Here is a 21,409-nt window from a genome sequence, read left to right as displayed (position 1 = left end):
GTTTCAGACTTGAGAAGTGCCAAAGCGGCCAGAGACGACCTCTCAGCTCTCTCTGCACGTCACCTGTTCAGTCGGATGTTTTCACACGAAACTCGCTTTTCTTTGCATGGAGTGACACACTCAAGTGGTCTTTTATTGTATTGGTGTTTTCTATTAAGTTTAAAGCATGCATGACTGCTGAGGTCGGGCCGAATTGCCTTTTCCTGAATGTTTTTGGCTATACTGAGAGACACATATGAACCTCTGTGTCGCTGCTTGATTACATGAGGGACACATTTTAAAAATAAAGCATGACTGGGTTTTGTTTTCTTTGTTTTCTTTTGACACGATCAGATTTCTAAATTGTGCCTGCATTTGAGCTAAATGCATGTGGAACAAACTTACTTGATTCTCGATTCTGAAGTTCTGAACAACAAAAAAAGTTGATCTCAGACGCGCTTCTCATGCTTAACTACTTCATGGGATTTTAAGGTTGTTTGTGAAGTGAACTGGACCAGAAAGGCGACCAGAAAGCCCCAGCAGTGCTGATCTGTGCACGCCCTATTCTCAAACACTGAACCTTTCCGACTTTTACTTAAATCACTCACACATGATCAACAACAACAACAACAACACATACATGCGTATTATCACACGTTTAAAGTTGAACGGATACTTTAAATATAAGTGCATGTCTGTACACACGTGTTTAAAATGCACCACTTCAGCATTACAACCTACCAAATGCTCCCTATGACTTAGGACTCCCGTGTATTTTCCCTGCTCAGGACATTTATTGGCATATTGTCTGACTTCACAGTTGACCTGTGAGCTGCAGCAGCCACCTACTGAACACAAAACACTCACAAGCCCAATAAAGCAGAACGTTTATACAGTCCAATAAACTAATATGTATGAGCGCCTCCCATCTGTTATCCTCCTGCTCCTCCACTGTCACAGAGTTTATTAATCCCGTGTTTATGAAACTTGTCAAAATTATAAGTGAACTTGTGTCCGGGAGTTACAGTCACACTTTAGATGCCGCACAGAGTCTGGCCCGGCTGAAGGCAAAGCAACTTCTCCATACTGAGAGAAACATTTGTGCAACATTTCGACCGAAATAGTCCTGGTCTCCACCGCAAAGCGAGAGGGCTGCCTTCATTTAGGCCGATGGGGTTGGCAGATCTCTCTCTCTCTCTCTCTCACACACACACACACACACACACACATTGCATTTCTCCACTGTCATATGGGAGCCAAAGTCATGAAATGAGCCCATTCTGTAAGTAGACTGTGACAACGGAAACATTGTGGGGACAAAATGTCTACAAGTTCAAATGGAGCAAAGTCCAAAAAGTCAGTGGACCAACTTTAAAACCAACTTCTAATTTTTTTTTCTTCCTTTGGGTTTCAGATATGTTCAGTGTATCCTGTTCAGTGTGCGCAAAGTAACTCACAGCAACGAGTACTCAAGTGTTAGGCTAAAACCTCTGCAAACTTATTAAGCTCACAACAACCGCCAGGACACACATGGAAAAGATAAAAACTGACCTAAAATATTACAAAAACACATAAAAGCAACCACAAAATCAAATCAAATCTCTCGAACCTCCACTACAAAGGTCTGACATTTTTACATTCCTCTCGTATATAAATAAGTATTAAAAATATAATGACATTCTTGCATTTCTTTGAAAACTTCTAAACTTTATTTTTTAAAACGAACCCATTTCTTACCTGGTCCGCTGTGCTTCAATCCAGTTGTTGCTCAGCTCTCCAACAAAAGTTTCTCCTCCCACCATCCGAAGCGCCCAAGTCCGAAAAAGCGTGAGTCTCAGCCCGGCTGTGAAACTGCAGGCAGATCGGAGTTTCTTATTTCTTTTATTGAAAGGGAAACCCCTTCAGTCAGATCCCACAGCAGTGACTGTGCGACTCAAGGTGTCACTTTTCGGACACTTCCTTTCACTGCTCGGTCACCTTCACGGAGAAAACACCACACCAAAGTCCTCCTCTGAGTCACAACAAGTCGATTTATGGGAGCGTATAGAAGTATAACGCAGCCTCCGGCGATCCGTCGACCTGTCAGTACCCTCCTCCTAAAAAAAGAAAAAAAAAGTTCCAGCTTGTCATGTGGAAACTCAGAAACAAAGTCCGGAACCAGAGTGCACACGCTCCTCGTTATGTGCGGGCGGCTGTGTGCGCGGTGTCCTCAGCAACAGGTGTCAGAAATAAAGTGAGATTTCTTCACGGCCATCGCAAGTTTCCAAACGCTCTCCAACTAATTGCGCACCCGGGGAGGAGGAGGAGGAGGAGGAGGAGGAGGATGGGATGTGAGGGGAGGAGGAGGAGGAGGAGGGACGGAGGGGGCTCTCCAAAGTTTTTACGCGTCGAGGAACACCAGTGAGGAGTGTGAGACAGAGAGGGAGACAGACAAAGCAGGGGAGGAGGACGGGGGGTGAAACAAAAGAGCTGCAGAAGTTTCTGTCTTTGTACGTGACGACTCTGTGGAGCTACACGCCTGCCCACCGGCCGAGAGGCAGAAAGACACGGACTGACAGGGAGGGCAAGTTGTTTTACACAACTACAGAGAGGCGTGCCCTTCGACCCTTTGCCAGACAGCCGGGGATAAAACTCATGTCAGGAGTGGGATTTGAACCCACGCCTCCATCTGGAGACCAGAAGTCCCTTTAGCTCAGGAAGGAGTCGCTCCTTGAGTCTGGCGCCTTAGACCGCTCGGCCATCCTGACAGTCGATAACGCGTCCTCAGTCGAACACAGTCTGGACTGTACAGAAACTGCAAGGCTTCAAAAATCATTAAGAAAGTGGCGCCTGAACTGTGTGTAATTCTGTAAGAGCAGGCGAGTGTAAATGTCACATTTCCTTTTAAACTCAAATGAGAAGATGGCGACCTTTTGCTGTTAACAAACGACTTAATCAGTTCATCAGTTAATTACTGACGATTTCCCTATGGGCTGGTCAGTTGTTTTCCTGTCGCGCGTTTCCAGAGCTTTGCTCAGTCTGTATGATCTACATGTAGACTACGCTTTCCGTGGATGAAACCTGCGCCTAAAAGGTGCATGTCAGGAGTGGGATTTGAACCCACGCCTCCATCTGGAGACCAGAAGTCCCTTTAGCTCAGGAAGGAGTCGCTCCTTGAGTCTGGCGCCTTAGACCGCTCGGCCATCCTGACAGTCGATGAAGCGTCCTCAGTCGAACACAGTCTGGACTGTACACAAACTGGAAGGCTTCAAAAATCATTAAAAAAGTGGCACCTGAACTGTGTGTAATTCTGTAAGAGCAGGCGAGTGTAAATGTCACATGTCCTTTTAAACTCAAATGAGAAGATGGCGACCTTTTGCTGTTAACAAACGACTTAATCAGTTCATCAGTTAATTACTGACGATTTCCCTATGGGCTGGTCAGTTGTTTTCCTGTCGCGCGTTTCCAGAGCTTTGCTCAGTCTGTATGATCTACATGTAGACTACGCTTTCCGTGGATGAAACCTGCGCCTAAAAGGTGCATGTCAGGAGTGGGATTTGAACCCACGCCTCCATCTGGCGACCAGAAGTCCCTTTAGCTCAGGAAGGAGTCGCTCCTTGAGTCTGGCGCCTTAGACCGCTCGGCCATCCTGACAGCGAGCCTGTCACATGTCCGTGCTTGTGTAATGTATGATTAAGCAAATAATGTCATTTTGCAGTAGTTTGCCAGTAGCCCAACTCAAATGTTAGTGACTCACGTAGTTAAGTTACTTTCCTCCTCATTTTTGTGCAGTGAACTACTGAACTGCAATAAACTACAAAGACGTGTAGCAGTGAAGTCAACTCACTACCATTTTTGCTTATGATTTCATGCACATATTTGATTTTTCTTTTATAAAATAGTTAAAACTACTACTTTTTTCAGCTTATTCCATCTTCCCTAACACTGTGTGCTGAAATCACTTTTGTGAATTTGGTGCCTCTCCTTATTGTGTTTATTATCAGCTCTTAAGAGGTTCCTCTTGTCAAACAAATCTAATGCCAAACATCATTAAATAAACCTCAGCTGTGCAGCTGATTTGACAGCTTCTTCAGTAGTTGTTGGTATCCTTTCGTTCAGACTGTAGATGGCCGCATGTGCAGTAGATACACAGATTTTATCAATCAACAGCGAAACAGCATCAGGGGCGGGATTTGAACCAACACCTCCAGCAGGAGCCTAGAACCCACTCCTCGAGTCTGGCACCTCAGTGCTCTGTGAAGCTGAACCTTATTTGTCCCTGTCGCTTGCCGTGGCAGACAGGAAGTCACAGGAATGGACAGCCGGATGAAGAAGGACAGAAGATAAAGAGAACGTCTTCACACTTCGTGGGTGTTTGGGCTGCCAGTGGCTAACAGCTTATTTTAGCAGCTCCGCTCCTCTCACATTGTTTTTATTTCCTCTCAAAAGTTTTTCCTACCTCTCACTGCCTCCTTCTGTCCCTTACATATTGCCAGTTTTCTCCATATACCCCCCCCCCCCCCCCCTCCTACAGTACAGTGATTCATTTCCTTTACAAACCATTTAAATCTGGGTGCAAAAAACATTCAGCATCCAAAGGCAACAAACAACAAATTTATGCTTTCGAACCACAAACTGAAATCATTAATTATTAAGCTTGAAAACATGTAATAGAGATGCAATGACGCTGTTTGTTCTGGTCTGAGCCCTGCCTCTCATCTCCTCTTGTCTCCTCTCCTCTCCTCTTCTCTTGTCTCCTCTCCTCTCCTCTTCTCCTCTTCTCTCATCTGCTCTCCTCTCCTCTTCTCTCATCTCCTCTCCTCTCCTCTCCTCTTCTCTCGTCTCCTTTCCTCTTTTCTTGTCTCCTCTCGTCTCCTTTCCTCTTGTCTCTCTGTTTTCAATGTCTCTAAACCACCTTTGCCTTCTTTTTCTTTTCGGTTGTGTGTGATGTGATGCATGATGATTGAAACCACATCTACCCAAAGCCGGCACAAACCTTCCCCACTCACTCAGTTTTCATTTCTCCTCCTGGTCTGTCATGTGTCTCAGTCCTTCAGTATATCTGTGTACTCACAGTACGTATGTGGAAAGACTGAGGGTAGACATATTTTACTGCTGCACGTGTTCAAGTGTTATCTCGAGGACATCAGTGGTTTTATGTTGTGAACCACCAATATCAACAGGATCTTATCAGCACTCAATCTCTGCAAAGAATGGCGTGTGTGTGTGTGTGTGTGAGAGAGAGAGAAAATTTCCAGTAAGGGAAAAACATTTCAAAATCATTTTATTTCCAAAACACAACAGTAATAACAGTGGTGGAGGAAGAATTCAGCTTGTTTCCCTCCGTAAAAGTACTAATACTCTCTTACATTTAAAGTCCTGCAGTGAAAATGACACTCAGATAAAAGTATTTTGCTCCACTGAGTAAAAGCACTCAGTGGAGCAAAATGCCCCCGTTTATATTTTTGATTATCATGACTCGTGTGTTAATGTAAAAGCAGGATTTGAGTGTCATAGTTGGCTGCAATCTAATGATTCTTTTCATCGTGGATTAACGTGCTGATCATTTTCTCCGTTAATAAACTTATTGTTTCGTTTGTAAGAATTCAGACAACTGTGTGAAATGCTGCCGCAGTTACCCAGAGCCCAAAGTGGCACCTTCACAATGCTTGCTCAATAAAATTGTGTTCAAAAATACAAAGAAATAGCAGCAAATCGACACATTTGTGAAGTCGGAGCCATGAAATATTTTTCTGTGAAACACAACACGAAACAATTTAATCTCAGCTGACTACCTGATTAATGGACTAATTGTTTCAGTTGTACTTGTGTGAACTATTACTTTTGATATGAAGTAAAATATCAAATCTTAGATGCTCCTCATGGTTATCTAGCAACTAAAGCTGTTAAATGACGCGGTCGTCAGTCTTTTTTCAGGCTCATTACCATTCACAGTTTGCTTTACAGTAATGTTTTCCAGCAGCGTCCATCAACAGTCCGCTTTAAAACTGGGATGATTTAGTGCGTAACGCTGACAGTTTAAAGTACACTTGATTTTGTAACTTTTCCAGTGCAAACAGTCTCAAAATCTGCTTTGTGTTAACTGATTTTCAGCATGCATTTGATTTTCTTTCTGCAGCTGAGTCCAATTGTGATCCGGAGGAAGAAAAAGATTCAGGTTCGCCTTATCAAGACACAACTCTTTGTTGCTCCACTTTGTCCTTTTCTTTCCAAATGAGCTATGTCCACTGTCAGGCTCTCCAGGACGTAACAAAATGTGAGTGGAGTGAATTTTTATACATACATACATTTGCATATTCAGACATTTACAGCAGACATGAAGCTGGTGCTCGGCGGTTTGAGCCTCCACTCTTTCCTGTCTCTCCCTCCTTTGCTCTCTTTCTCCATCGCATAAATCAGGAAGTCATACATGCGTATCTCTTCCTCCTCCTCCTCCTCCTCTTTCTCGCTCTGCCCATCCCTTCAGTCTCCCTCCACTGGCTTTTATGAGGACAGTAGATGGAGAAAGCAGAGCTGACAAAGCATTGCCACATGTGGAGGTAAACAAGGTCACATGTGCCACATGCACAGACCGTCATGGAGTCGCTTCTCGGCGTGTCTGATGTGTTTCATTGTGTGAAAAACCCCTCAAAAAAACAAAAAAACAGACTGACCTGAACAAGCTGATGATGTTTTGAAAATTCCCCACAAGTGGAAGTCAGAGGTCAGATCAGGGTCGAGGTTCAAGGTCAGTCGGGCTGGGTAGGTCTGTTAAACCAGATTTTCCAGTTCAATGAGTTAAACAGTGCTGAGCTGCTGCCATATGCAAAAATGCAAACATTAATGAAAAGTGTGTGTGTGTGTGTGTCAGCCACTTCCTCTCATGTGTTCCTGTGTGTTGATTTGCTGCAGATGAGTACAAGTCAGTCTATAACATCCAGACATGCACAAACGCTCACCTTTTTTAATTCTCATTTCTTTCTCTGGTCTCTTTTGGTACCTATTAAGCAGTGGTAGAACGTAAGTACTTTTACTTCAGTACCAAATCAAGGTACTCGTACTTTACTTGAGAATTTCCATTCTACTACATTTCAGAGACAAATGCTGTTTTTATTTAAATGTAGTAAAAGTAATAAGAATCCAAAAACACTGGATTTAATTACTGTACTGTGAGTAATTTTGTAATTTATCTGATAATACTTATATACTTTAAAGGTTTTGAATGCAGGACTTAACTTGTAGTGGAATGTTATCACAGTGTGGCATTAGTACTTTTACTTAACTATCTAAATACGTTTTTCACCACAGCTATTTAAATACGTTACCAAACAGGTCAGAACTTTCCACACTTTTAATCTGAATCTGTAGGATGAAGCCTGTGGCGTGGAATAATGTCACTGTTGTGGGCGGATAGGAAAATAAACCCCGAGTGACAAGATAAGAAGCACAGTTTAGTCTGCAGTGTGAAAGAGGGAGATAGACAGAGCAAAGGAAAGGAGGGAAAGAAGGTCAGAAAGGCAAGGAAACCACACTGCAGAACTTGATCATTTGTACTCAGTCATCTGCACAAAGATGAAAAAAGATCAAGTCCTGGCCAAAGAATTGTGTTTATTTTTTAGGACTCTCCTTAACTTTATTTTCATCTTGGGAAATGATAAATACTTGCACCACCTCCGGCCCATAAAAATCCTTCAGAAGAAACATTTTAAGAAAGAAAAATCAGCCTTTGGTGCACACAGAAGCTGTACAGCCTGTGACAAGGCGTCACGAAAAGGTTTTGAACCACTTCCAAAGTCAAATATCTGATGTTGCTGAGGCAGATGAAATGACAGACAGAATCCTTTCACAGTAAAATAATGATAAATCCATATTTTATTCTCTAATTCCGATTTTCAATCCACAGCAAAGCCACGGTGAGTCTCAGTCGTCACCATTTCCCATTTACCCAGTATAAAACGGACAACAAAATACTGGATTTTCAACACAAGCTCATATCTGATGGAGTCTCACTCCAAAATAACAACTGTTTGTCAAATGTTACACAAGCTCTTCTCGGTCATTAAAGCTTTTCAGCATTTTCGATCTGTGAAAAGCATTTTGGAAGGAAACTCCTCATTAACACCCATGTGGCTCGGAGCTTTCTTAATATGCAGCTTAGGCCCAAAATGAAAGCTTTCTCTGGCCTTCTTAGAAAACCTCATGATGGGGTAAAAATCAGATGTGAGTGTTTCCACCCCTCATCTTTAGGCTTTGTGTCCACCAGGTATTTCTTTTCAGGGAGCAGCGCTAAACAGTTGCATGTGGGCAAAAGCCACTCGTGGCTTCAGCACTCACTACAGTACAAGACTGAAACAAAAAAAGAAAAGCCATTAGAGGAGCTTTTGATTGAAGTTGAAACAATTTGAACCTCTGGCGCTCGGTGCTGTAAGTGTTTAAATCATGCTAAGGCTGCCTGCGCTGTGGGAAACATGCATCAGTGTCATTTCCACTGTAAACAACAAGAACAAGAAACCGGCTCGGACAAAATGTTCCCGGTGGACACAGAACCTCACGTAGGTGCATTATCAGTTCCCGATAACAGTCTCCTGCTCATGGAACAAATCTGTGGTTACTTACAAATCACAAAAGAAAAAGAAAAAGAAAAAAGATTTTGACACATTATGCAACATAGCAACGGATACTTGACGATATTTTCAATTAAACAAGATTCATGTTTTATATATATTACCAAAGGCAAAATATAGAGCAATTTCTTATATTCTGCCCACCCTCCCCAGGAGAAAACAAACAGAAACAAAAGTTTGCTTCAAGAAGGGAGACACACTCTAAAAGGATTGTCACAAAGGAGTAAGTGAGGGAACTCAAGCTAGTTTTAGCATGGACACCATAAACTGAACAAAGAGACACAAAACATCTACATTGGTGCGTTTCAATAAAGGGAGTATTGCGATATTTATTGTGCCTTTCATCAGTCACGGAAAGTAAAAACCGATGAGCGCGTCGCGTTCCCCTGACAAAAGCTTTGTGTCTGTTGATTAAAATTCTCTCTATACAATTTGCACAACTATGTAGAGCTCACTGCTGAAAGAGGCTGTAAGTTGGGACGTTTCATCAGATGTCAGACAAAAAAAAAAAACCTAAAGAACCTAAAAGTTAAAAAGTTAGCAGCAAATGATGTAAAGAATCAAAGGCAGCTGAAATAAACACACTTTTGTATCTGAACCAATCAAATAACAATGTGGTAACAGCGTGTAAGTCTGGCATCAGAAGCAACCTGGCAACCTCGACTCGCTCTCACCCTTTTTAATACAGTTTGAAAATCTTTTTCTCCCTCCATAAAATACATCAACCCGTGATTGCAAATCCAGCTGCTGATTGCCTGGAAGGACACAAGATGGCCGCAGCAAAGCGTCACACGGATGGCGAGTGCAGCGAAGGTGCCTTCTGCTTCAGAGTCATTAGGAAAATACGTGTTTAACGTCTCAACAAACATCAACTATTTCCGATTAACTTGCATGCCAACAAAGCAACTGAAAGTGAAGAATATTTCCTTCAGCGATGACTAAAGACACTGTGGAAGGATAATTTTCAGTCTTTTTAATTTTTTTTTGTCTTTTGCAGATCTCCCTTTCCGTCTGTGGAAAGGAGACGAGTGGAGAGAACGTCTCCGTCCTCGTGTCCAGTGCTGTTGCGTTTGTGTGTCATTGGGCTTTTTGGACACGTCTGATGTTCCTGCGTACGTGACCGAGTGTGAAATGTTTGCTCGCTTTCTGACTGTCGGCTTCTGTGTGTTCTCCTTGGTGTGTGTCAGCAGCTGTCCTCCAGAGCGTTGACGACTTGTTCCAAAATGTCGGGGCATCGGTCGGCGATCTGCTGCAGGACCTGATTGGCGTACTCCTGGAGCTCCGCCCCCTCCCTCTCACACAGCGCTAACTCCGCCTCCAGCTAGAGACAGAGAGACACAGAAAGGGGAGTGGAGAGAGTTTAGAAATACATAGAGTGTATCACACCCTGTGATACAGCACAGACAGTAATAAGAAATGTAAAGGAATAGTTCGACATGTTCCACCGAGTTTGTTTATTGTTTTATTTTAAATGCATACACAAGTCCCCGTAAAACATTAAACAAATGCGACACACAGGTAAACTAGTGAGCTTTGAGGTGCTGATGAGCAGATTTTCAGCTTTTATGCTAAGCGCAGCTAACTTACAGCTAACGGCTGCTTTGTCTTTAATGAGCAGAAGTGAACGTGTCATCAAACTTGTCATCCAGCTCTTTGGAAGAAAGCGAAATAAGTGTATTTTTTGTGTTCTTTCTTTAAGCGGGAAAAGAGAAGATCGACAAAGAAGGGACATGCATGTAAGAAAAGAGTTTTAAATAAAATATCAGTCAAGCACACAAGAACGAGCAGAAAGACAAACCCTCTCTTCGCAGCCCCGTGGATGATCAAGGAGCATGTTTAAGGTCACACACACACACACACACACACACACACACACATAGACACGAAGATCAGACTGTAATCTGAAAACACCACAATGTAGTTCTTTCTGCCCATACAGAGTGGAACATTTCTGTGAGAGAGCGCTGATGTTATTTTCTTTGGCTGCAGCCGAGCTGAGACGTCAAACCCAACTGACTTAATGACCAATACATCTGTATCAATAAGAGCAGTGCTCAAACAGTCGTGTAACACAAGCCCACACTTATGTGTGTGTGTGTGTGTGTGAGGCCTGGGTCAGACACTGGCAAAATATTTTCTTGTTAAGTCTTAACCTCGTACTTCTTCTTCTCATCTTTAAGCCAAAAAACCTCAGTGACATTTTATATTACAGCGGCTTTATTTAAGTGTAACACAGCAGTAAGTAATAATCCTGCTACTCATTAATGAGCATATAAATACAGTTTATTCTCCATATATTATATTGTTATGTTGTTATTTGGGATGGAAGATTACAGGTTTGTGACAGAAGGACTGTGTGTGTGTTGAGCTTGAAAGACATGGACCTGGCAGGCGGCGCCTGAGAGATGTTATCAAATTGCATTTTGGGAAATGTAGGATGTGTTTATGAGCTCAGGAAAGTCTGGATGTCATGGATGATTATTTTTTTAAAATGCTCCAACTTTATGGGAATGCAATACTTTGACAATGTCACTACGGTCAGCATGTACACAATATAAGAACTTGTTTTACGCAACAAATTAAATTCATTTTCTCACATCTCAACGTCTTATTGTTTGAAATCTCCTTCTTCATGTTGACACGAAGCCTGACGAACAATAAATATTTGCAAACACTATATTCTAAGACTGAAGGAAAGAATGAGAGACAAAGACTGAGGAGCGAGTGAACTTAATGGAAAAGAATGAGAGAGCGTGAGGGGATGCAGGAGAGGACGAAGCTGAGTGAGGGAGGCAGTGAGGCCCTACCACTCCTCACTTCACTGTGCAAATATGTGTGTGTGTGTGTGTGTGTGTCTTTGTGTGTAGGCACTATCAAACCTGAACAGATGAGCATCTATCAGCTCTGTCTACGCCTTCATTTTTTAAAATCATTTGCGACATTTAATCATCTGTATCCATAACATCTTCTGGTCAATATCCTCATGTTTGTGTTAAGCGTACACATACACTGACATATTTCCCGTGTGTGTGTGTGTGTGTGTGTGGGTGTGTGTTTGCAGGTAATTCAACTTAATGGCTTTGCATTTTAGCTGCAATCCCCCAGAAAAACATGGCAGTAAAGATAAGGATGTGAGACGACCGAGAGGAGATAAATGGTTTAGTGTGTGTCTGCAGTCTTCTGCTCTCTGACTCACACAGCCTTGACCTACACCAGAGGCAGACACTCGAAAAGCAGCATCTGAGAAATACTGTGACGATCTGAAGTTAAAACACCGTCTGCATATGAAGTTTTAAGAAGGGAATCAGCAGATTTTAACTGGCTTCATCTCAATCGGCGTATTTAACGAGAATCAAATTCAGAGCTGAGATCTCTGAACACGGCAACACTGTAAGACAAAGTTTCTGAAACGAATTCACTGGCACAGACAACACGAGCAGTGCGACAGGTTTCAGACACGACAACGAATGGCTGCCGATGCTTTTGGTTTGTAACCCCTTAAAATGAATCAGCGTCTCCTCGCGTCTCTCACAGACTGAAACATTTTAGTTTGAATATTTTTTTTTGAATGATCATCAGAAAATTTAACAGATTGTTTACATATTTTCTTATTTCATTATTCATCTTGCACCCCTTTAGAGGCCTTGACCTCTGATCTAAACAGCTTATTTGGTAATAGAATCAAAGACCTCGTGCAGTCAGTGGTTGGACCATGAAGCGGTTCTGTAAGAAGTAAACTGAGGACATGTTTAAAACCAGGCTGACTGCTTGCCCTAATGGACTTTATTACAAAGCTGCCACATCCTTAAATCACTACAATTAACACGCTGTGAACACAGTTCTCATAACAGACGTGAACGATGGCCAAAACTAAAAAAGACTCGCACTCCAATCCTCCGCGGACGAAAAAGTCCCCACGTTGCTCAGCAATAAACCTCCTCTGTTGCTACATTCACGCTATAAGCTCATTTATGGGCTGAGGAGATTAAATATAAACAATGATGCATGATACAGTTTCCAGTTATGAGGTGGAAGTTTGGACGTGGTGGTTACAAGCTCCCATGGATCACGTCTCATGCAGTCACAGTGTGCGGTCAGACAGAAATTTAGATGAAACAACATAAGTGGGCAGAGAGTTAGTGCCGCAGGATTCATGACTTCTCTAAGTGTGTCTGACTGTCAGGGCATGTGTGTGTGTGTGTGTGCGCGCGTGTTTCGGAGATGCATTTGTGTAGTTGTTGTGATGCAGTGTTTTGTGTGTTTGACATGACAGGTGTGTGTGTGTGTGTGCGCACAGTGAGAGGCGAACATGTATGTTGCAAGTGCAAGTTATGATTTAGTGAGTGACAGAGAGGATTGTGGGAAATCGAGAGATAGACAGAGGTAAAGGGTGAGAAGTGTGTGTGTGTGTGTGTGTGAGACAGAGAGAGAGAGAGAGAGAGAGAAGGGGAGAGAGGATTTGTTGAAGATGATTTTTACTGCAGCCATTAAAGCTCCATTATCGTGATGGATCATTATCAGTCTTATCAGGGGCCTGGAGACACACACACACACACACACACACACAAATGCACATAGTCGAGGCCTCATTTTGTGCACAAACACACGCATGCACACACAGGTTATCAGCTTGAGAACAAGGATGAGTGTGTGCGTGTCTGTGTGTGTGTGCACGCGCGCACACGCATTGACCCCTTAACACACATTGCAGGGCTTGAACCTCTTTGCAGAGGAATGCTAATGTTTTCTAAAGAAACCATAACTCAGCAGAGGGAGAGAGACAGAGAGATTAACAGAGAGAGAGTACAAATATATGATCTAACTGCAGTGCATTAGTCCATCCTCGTGCAGGTCAGCCGCCTGGTGCAGACACACGTCGCACAAAGTTTTCATTTGTAGATGATTCAGAGGTCGGAGGTGTGTTTTTCATCAGAACTCTCCGTCTCTGTCCACTCTGCATTCACCTGGTTTCAAGGAAATGATGTTCTATGAATCATGGGGTCCAGTCCCATGTCTCTGCAGATCAGGCCTTCTTAAGGAGAGGCCCACTGACCCACTTCCACAAACTATTATAAAAAGAAGCGCTGCACAGCTGAGAGTTACGCCCATGGCTGTTCTGAAAGTGTTCTTCTGTTTTGCTTAGAAGCGAAGAAAAGTTATTTTCCTATTAATGAAACAAGTACCTTTGAGAGCCAGAAATAACTATAGAAAGTTAAAGGTAACTGTCTAATTGACCTGTAACAATGCAAGTTCAGTTTCAGATCTAATTAACACTCTAGAAATTTTGTCCAGTCTTTACCAACAGTGGTACATGACAAAAAAAAGTTGTTCATTAGCTTTTGTTCCCCCATAATTGCAGGACTGCCCAAACTTAAGCATGTAACCAGCCACCAGCCACCAACCATCGGCTGCTTCTGGAAACTTTCGCGACAGCCTTACAGAAAACCAGCAGAAAGGCCTAGGAGACGGAGAGGAGGATGAGGGTCAGGACACAGAGACCTGAATTTTGACCTCATATTCCTCAGCATCGGCGTAGCAAGTTGCACGAGCAAAGATACGATCAGAAGGTTTAAAGAGGCTCCAGACTCCTCAACAGCGGCCCTGAGCAGCAGTATAGAAACACCATTATGAGTAAGAGCAAAGGGATAAAGTATAATAGGCCTGTATTGACTATTATAATCCCTGTCTCTCTGCCTGTCTCTATTTAAACCATTAGGTTCTTACAGGCTTTCACTGTATGCAGGCTGCTTTTGTAAGTTGGCTGTCTGCACTGCGCCAAGCCCAAAAGCGCCTGAGTGCCGTGACTGAATGTGTGTGTCTGTCGTAGTCCGGTACAGTTGTAGTCGAGGCAGCTCGGCTAACGAGCTGCCGTGGGAATACAGCGTGAGGACTCGTAGCTACAATTGCTCCTGAAGGAAAAATACTGCAGTCCTTTAGCACTAACAGCTGAAGAAAAAATACAAGGGTATGGTGTGTGTGTGTGTGTGTGTGTGCGTGTGTTGTGGGCTCTTCGACATCACTTGGTAGTTTTACTCTAACGGGATCTTTAATCAGCCAAATGGACTATAGGAACATATTCATATTTACAGGCTCGGCCTCTGGGAGCACTTAGTAAGGTGGGGACAGACGATTAAACACATTCAGATCTGGGAGCTGTGCCTTGCTCATGAGCCCTGGTGTTCAACCCCCCCCGACCACCCCCTTCTCCCCAACCCCCTCGAAGACTTAAACATTAAACTGGTCCTCCAGGAGTAACTGCACCAGGCTGGACTCACAGCACTAATGGCTGCAGAAATAAGCAGACTCCAGCACTGAGTGTGTATAGGTGTAGCCTCCCAGTGGGACAATCTGAAAACATGGAAGTCATTTAGTTCAAACTGATTCACACTGTTAACGTTGTATAGGAGATTTCTGGGGTTGGTTTACTTATTGGAATGCCGATTATGCTGCAAATCCAGAAGCGTGACAAAAGAAATCCTGCGGTGCTTCTCCAAGCAGGTGATCCAAGAAGATAGATGCTAACCATTAAGCTTAACCTAAACCAAGATACATGCAGAAAAGCAATTTATCTCAACATACAACAGGCTCCAAGAGCTATTTAACTCATATTGAACAAGGTTTACCCTCGCATGTGAGAGTAGTTAAACAAGCTGCAAAGTCCGTGGCCAATATTCAAATTTGGGAGCACAAGTGATAGAAAAACAGCAACATGAAGTGAACTTACAGGCTGCTTATGCATTATGCTGAACTTGTTCAAACCAAATCACATTTTCCATCTTAACTGTGTTTAATAATGTGGAGATTGTACAGTTTATATGGTTCAAATTGTCCTCCTAACCCATACATCATCCTGCTATGCCTAAATCTCTATCCCAAAATTAAGATTTGCTCATCAGTGGTGCAATAAATAAGCCACCTGCTTATATAACATTTTGATATGATTTTTAAATAAATAATAATAACAATAGTTATGATCATAAAAAAATGGCCATCTTCAAACGGAGAAGTAAGAAAAAAGGAACAATACGTCCTCATCTTCTATTCCTTTGCCTTCCTGCTGACTTTGCAAGCCTCACCTCATAACCTAAAGTTTATGTGTAGTGCAAGCATGAGATTTGTCCCAAATAAATCGATTCATTGAAGTCTTGTTTGGTGTTTGTAAAAGTCACAATGATTTTATGGCAGTCCTGATATAAATTCCTCCTGCCCGGCCATGTGGCAGTAAAAGGAACTTGTCGAAGGAAATGTCTGCAGCAATAAGGCAGGAGAAACACATGAAGTTGGACAAAGACAACCATTGTGAACCAAGATTTACCAGCTTCAGATAGACACGAGAGAAGTGTGAGAGCAGCAAGCATGTTTCTGCATGTTTTCTTTTCTTAATTTAAGTCTTTGGCCTTCATCTGCTATCACCAGCTTGTCTTCCATTTACACACAATGGAGGACTAAGAGACAGAAGGATGGAGGACGGAAAAATATAGGCAAATGTTGAAGTGGGAGCTGAAAGACCACTGGAGTGAGTCAGAATCAGACTGATCAAGAGTGAGTGGAAACAGAAAAGGCGAAGACTGGCTAAAAAAGAAAAAGATCTCACAGAACAGAGAAAAGGAAGAGAGAAGAGGACAGAAATCAAAACTGATAACCAGAGACAGAGTGAACGATCAGGGAAGGAAAAAAACATATGCCTGTATATATATATATATATATATACACACACACACATGTATATATGTATGTATATATAAAAAAGTCAACTGCTAAAGCCATTAAGCCTGGATTCAATAAATCTGCATAAAAACCCAGCAGTTAGCCCGTAATGACCAGCGAAAGCCTGCATGTGTGTGTGCGTGTGGCTGCGAAATGGCCACTGAGGGTCGAACATGTGTGTGAGTGCGTCTGACTGTCTCTTTTTTTTTCTCAATGTGTGTGTCTGCTGTGTTTGTGTGTGTGTGTCCCTAATGGTCGTTGAGGTCCTCTGCGTCGTATTTAGAGAGAAAACAATCATCCTTGGAGCAGGAAGCAGAGCTGCCTAATGAAAGCCTAGAGAGACCCTAGACCACAACGCAGCACAAATGGATGGGTCTGAATCTCTGCTCCACACAATCCCCCAGCTCTCTGCCCTCCACCTCCTCCATCCTCTGTCTTCCCTTCACTCCACTCCATCCACTCCAGGCTTATGGTTTCATTTGCTCAGACAAAAATAAAAAACAAACAAACAAAAAAAAAAAACTAAATGCATTTTCTTCTCAACATGTTGACGTCAAGTCAAATCCGAGCTCTTGCAAGGCTGTTTATGTAGTGCTTTTCTTATCAGGCACAGCCTTTTTCATTACAGCGGCCTAATCATTAAATATTCAAGCTGCGGCGTGAGCACGCGAGGCCTGCATGGCTCTGTCTGACTTCTGTTCTGTTGTTAGAAGGATTTTTACCAGGTCAACAGTAGAATGGATACTTTTTAAAGTCAAGTTTCGTCTTTAGGGCGCCAACTCTCGCTGAAGTCTCAAAGCAGCCAAGTTTTAATTCCTGTTTTAGATTTGACGTCGGTCTAACGGCAGCTTCAGGTTTTTTGTTTTTTTAAATCATTAGGAAACTTTCTGTCACGCACACCAACGCACAACGACTATCAAAATAATAATAATCACACTTGTGTGTTGTCTTCTGTTTTATCACTAATACTACAGTCAGCCTTTATATTATCAGCTGCAAAGTTCTAGCCCCGCCCCTTCCTGTTTTTGTAACACCTGTCAATCAAAATTCACCCAATCGGTGACCTTGAAGCCATGAGGGGTTGTCGCACACAGACTTAAATGCAAACACTTCCTTTGTAGTGCATGAAGAGGGCATCGCTTTGCCACAGGGCATCAGGCTGCAGAGCTGAAACAACAACGATTATGTGCATGTGAAACCTAAAGGACTCCATGAAAACTTTACTTATATAACAGTTCAAAAGTAGGATTTTTTTTTTTAACATTTTGTGCAATTTTGTCAAACATTTAGTGAAATCTGCCAGTGGAAAAGACCAGGATGATCTAACATTGGCCACATGTAAGACGGATTACTGTATCTCCACACAACGGCAGTCTGCTCTGGTTTTCTCTTCTTCATAAAAGTTAAATGATCGCTCTTAGATCTTTATTATGTTGAATCAGTTTTATAGTGTTTTGATATCAGCATGGATTCACAGAGCGCAGTTTAAAGTCACTGGGGCTGGAGTAGCAGCACACTGGTGTTGTTTTCTCATATTGGAAGTTTGTTATAAAGTACATTTGATTCACTTCAGTAGACTGAACGGCCACCAGGCCCTGGAAACCTGTTATATAACTTCTATGTACGGTGAGCCAAAGAGAAAGCTCGTATTCCCCTCATTCTCGCAGAGGAACCGTCTATTTGGAGATTACACTGTGACAAAAGTGACATTTGAAGTCTGTAATTGTGTGGTATTTTCCTTTATTACAATGACTTGTAGAGTTGTAAATATGGGGACTCAGTTTTCGCTGAGGTTTCTCCAGTTTGAGTTGGCCCACAAAAACTCGCAGTCACTCACTGGCAGCCATTTTTATTTTTAGCAGATACTGGAGCATGGCTGACAATTCATACTGGATTCGTAAGAGCAGCGATATAATGTCCGACTCAGCCAACAACACTTAATACATCTTTTACAATACCAAACACATGCAAAAGCGCACAGGCATAGGCTCGCAGTCGCACACATACACACACACACTCGTACGCACATGCATGCACAGTGAAGCACATAAACACAAACACACACATATGCATGCACACACAAACCGCCAGTTCTTATAGCTTCACACTTCTTGTGTATATATATACGTGTGTGTGTGTGTGTGTGTGTGTGTGTGGAATACGATGCCAGTTCTCTTCAGTGCTCATTAGAGACGTCATTGAGCCATAAAGGTTATTATTATGACTCGGCACAGAAAACAGCTCTTTCAGTGAAACCTCACTTTTGGAATCAGTGCGACTTTTTGTAGTTCAGCTGAGGTTAAAGAGAGACATGGAAACAAATACACACGAACAGGCGACCAGAAAAATATCTTCAGCAAATTCATCATTTGAAAGCTTACCTTCTGCTAACAGTTCCCTGCTGTGCATGATGAAGTTTTACTTTTGGTCAAAGATATACCATGTAAAGCCCTACTAAATTTCAATCAGTTGTGTACTTTCATTGAGGTTGGTCCAAGCAAATGTCAGTACAGAAGACATAAAAAAGAGGTGAGACGTTCAAATGTCAAATTCAATGAAAAATAGTCTGTTAGTGATGGTAAATGTACTGCATTTATAGAGCGCTTTTTCTAGTCTGACCGACCACTCAAAGTGCTTTACAACGCAAGTCAGCCTTCAGCCATTTAATCATTGGTAGCAGTCAGTACCATGCAAGCTGCCACCTGCTCATCAGGTGCTTTCAGGACATCACTGATGCCTTCATGAGCAATGTGGGGATCAGCACCTTGTCCAAAAACACTTGGATGCGCTGACTGCAAGGGTCGGGTACTGAACCGCTGTGCTTTGGATCAGCGGATGGCAGCGTTACATTCAAACTCAGGGTGCAGCGACCACTATTAGCTCAGTTTCATAGCAGCTGCAATTTAACTGACAATGTTGCATTTATCATTTTGTCATAAATGTCACCAGGCAAACACCGACAGGCTTCTCGGCCTTGTTGGAGTGTTAGGTTCTCTTTTTATTCCAGCTGCCCTGTTGTTTACAAGGCTCTAAGAGTCTATGCCCAGTGATGCTTTGAGCTAATGTGCTGTGTCATGAATTGGACATACAATCTTTGCTTATGTTCTATCAAAGGTTAACTGGATAACTGTTTGAAATGTACAGTTAATTTAATGGTGTAAAAGTAAAGTCTTACCCATCTAACTGATTAAAGCATTAACAAAGGGTTTGCCTTCACCAGATTCTGCCACAGAACCCTAATGTTGCTAATTTGGCTGTGCGCAAGCCTTGTCCTGAGTACAACACCCTTATCTCCTCGCTGTAAACACTGAGCGCTGCTGCTTTTGCGGGGATTAGGTTGTCCCTAAGTTGGCCAAACCAACAACGCTGTTCACACATCCAGGAACGTGCTGTGCTTCCTTATTTCACAAAGATAACATGCTTCAACAACATTTGCAGTAAAGGCTCCAGCAGCGCAGTGAAAATACAGACAGAGGGGAAAGAATTAGCACATATTAGGCAGGGCTTTAACAACATATGTTATTTGTTGTATTCCTCAATAAAAGATTTTTGATTCACTTCACACAGTGGATTAAACAATTCAACATGCATTTTGCTCAAAAACTGCTGACTGATTGCGGTGCTGCGGTTGTTGTGCTGTGATGATTGTCTTCTATTTTTGCTGCAACAATGGGGTGTTTTTGTTTGTGTTGTGGATTATACTGCATAGCCAAACAAACCTTTTGTTCTGGTACATCTGCTGTTGGGAAACAAGTCGAAAAATGTGGAGGAAAAAGGCCAGTTTCATTTGAAAGCCTCAGAAATTAAACTTTTACAATTAAGGCACTCTGAGTCACTCCCTTATTTTTGCTGCTTCAAAAACAGAGTATGTGTATATATTTTGATGCCTTTGGAGATTTTGGAATACTGCAGGGTTTTCAGTGCTGTCAAACCTATTTACAGTAGTGTAATCAGTTTAGCTTATCAGTACAGAAAGCAGAGATTTCGCTGAATTTACTCCTGAAGCTCCTTGAGGGTTTCTTGCTCTTAATGCATCCAGTTATCTTGATTGGGAGCTGCCCAGTTGATAAACCCTGAAGACTGACTTGTTTTCACCCACCGCCCTTTCCTCTAACATCCGAGCCTGGCGTCTTTGTCGGCTCCTGCTACACCAGACGCCATATTAGTACATGTTTGAACCGGTAACAGAAGCTGACTGTCAGCTCTCCGAGTGGTCTTTCACGATCGCTGCGCCTTCATGTTAATGCACGTGTGGGAGTGGGATATGTAGGTTTCCATGTGTACGTGTTTGTGTGTCTGACCATGTGTGTTTTACATGCTATTTTAGTATGATCCTAATGACTTTACAGAGTGCCAGGCATTTTAACAGAGCCAGGAAGAAGCTTGTAAAACACACACACACACACACACACACTCACCACAAGACAGAGAGGAGAAGCTGGCACACTGGAACATGGTCGTCTGGAGGGAGTCTGTGTGAGTGTGTGTGTGTGCATTAAGGGGGTCAGCCAGGGTGATGGTGACACAAGATGAAGGAAAACGAGAAACGCGGGCCTGAATGAAAGACAGGCAGTGTGTGTCTGTGATTGTGTGTAGGCAGGGTTGGGGTCTAAAGCAGACACATGGCGCCAAGTGGCACTGCCCGGCTATGGGTGGGTTTGGACGGAGGGGAGCTAAAAAGATTCAAAACTGCAATGTTGTTAAGGGAAACAAGTCACCAAAAACAGAGGAAAAAATAACTTGGATTTTAAAAACTCACAGGCTCTAACACCTACACTGACATGGAGCAAAGTGAGCACAAAAGGCAATGGTGATGGAGGCACTTTAGAGAAAAAATAAAGGAGAGGGGAATGGTCCTCCTTTGGGAAAAGGGAAAAAAAAACAAATGAATGAAGAAAGAAAGAGGTTGAGAGAGAAATGGAAGAAGAACAGAAATGGAACTGAACATAATGAAGAGGATAAAAGAATGCGAGGATATTAAGTTTTCACCCCAAAACCATAATCTCAGACTGGATCAAGAGCCCTTGTTGCTCTAAAGCACTTTAATTAAAAAGGAACATTAATTAAAGGAACATTCTCTAAAATAACTTCTTACTATATTTATAAAATATTTATTTTCC

General features: G+C 42.5%; 2 protein-coding genes and 3 non-coding genes across 9 annotated transcripts in view; all 5 read right to left on the bottom strand.

The window, feature by feature from the left end:
- wnt5b (wingless-type MMTV integration site family, member 5b) overlaps positions 1 to 3,162 on the bottom strand; it is a 72,672-nt gene extending 69,510 nt beyond the window's left edge. For both annotated transcript variants that reach the window (XM_046378649.1, XM_046378650.1), the window contains exon 1: positions 1,717 to 3,162. The gene's annotated coding sequence lies outside the window, so the exon portion shown is untranslated. The remainder of the gene's footprint in view (positions 1 to 1,716) is intronic.
- trnal-caa lies at positions 2,615 to 2,726 on the bottom strand. Its single transcript has 2 exons — positions 2,689 to 2,726; positions 2,615 to 2,660 (listed from the first exon to the last, which is right to left on the bottom strand). It is a non-coding gene; the product is annotated as a tRNA-Leu (tRNA).
- On the bottom strand, positions 3,058 to 3,169 carry trnal-caa. Its single transcript has 2 exons — positions 3,132 to 3,169; positions 3,058 to 3,103 (listed from the first exon to the last, which is right to left on the bottom strand). It is a non-coding gene; the product is annotated as a tRNA-Leu (tRNA).
- Positions 3,170 to 3,500: 331 nt separating this feature from the next.
- On the bottom strand, positions 3,501 to 3,612 carry trnal-caa. The gene is made up of 2 exons: positions 3,575 to 3,612; positions 3,501 to 3,546 (listed from the first exon to the last, which is right to left on the bottom strand). It is a non-coding gene; the product is annotated as a tRNA-Leu (tRNA).
- A 3,973-nt stretch (positions 3,613 to 7,585) lies between these two features.
- The window catches only part of LOC124053943 (ELKS/Rab6-interacting/CAST family member 1-like), a 105,523-nt gene continuing 91,699 nt past the window's right edge, over positions 7,586 to 21,409 (bottom strand). For all 4 annotated transcript variants that reach the window (XM_046379540.1, XM_046379541.1, XM_046379542.1 and 1 more), the window contains one exon: positions 7,586 to 9,903. In XM_046379540.1, the coding sequence (XP_046235496.1) occupies positions 9,766 to 9,903 (138 nt within the window). In that variant the 3' untranslated portion in view covers positions 7,586 to 9,765. The remainder of the gene's footprint in view (positions 9,904 to 21,409) is intronic.

Source organism: Scatophagus argus, chromosome 22 (genome assembly GCF_020382885.2).
Source record: "Scatophagus argus isolate fScaArg1 chromosome 22, fScaArg1.pri, whole genome shotgun sequence".
Lineage (NCBI taxonomy): Eukaryota > Metazoa > Chordata > Actinopteri > Scatophagidae > Scatophagus > Scatophagus argus.
The sequence above is the reverse complement of the archived record's forward strand: the minus strand, read 5'-3'. Positions and strand labels throughout refer to the sequence as shown.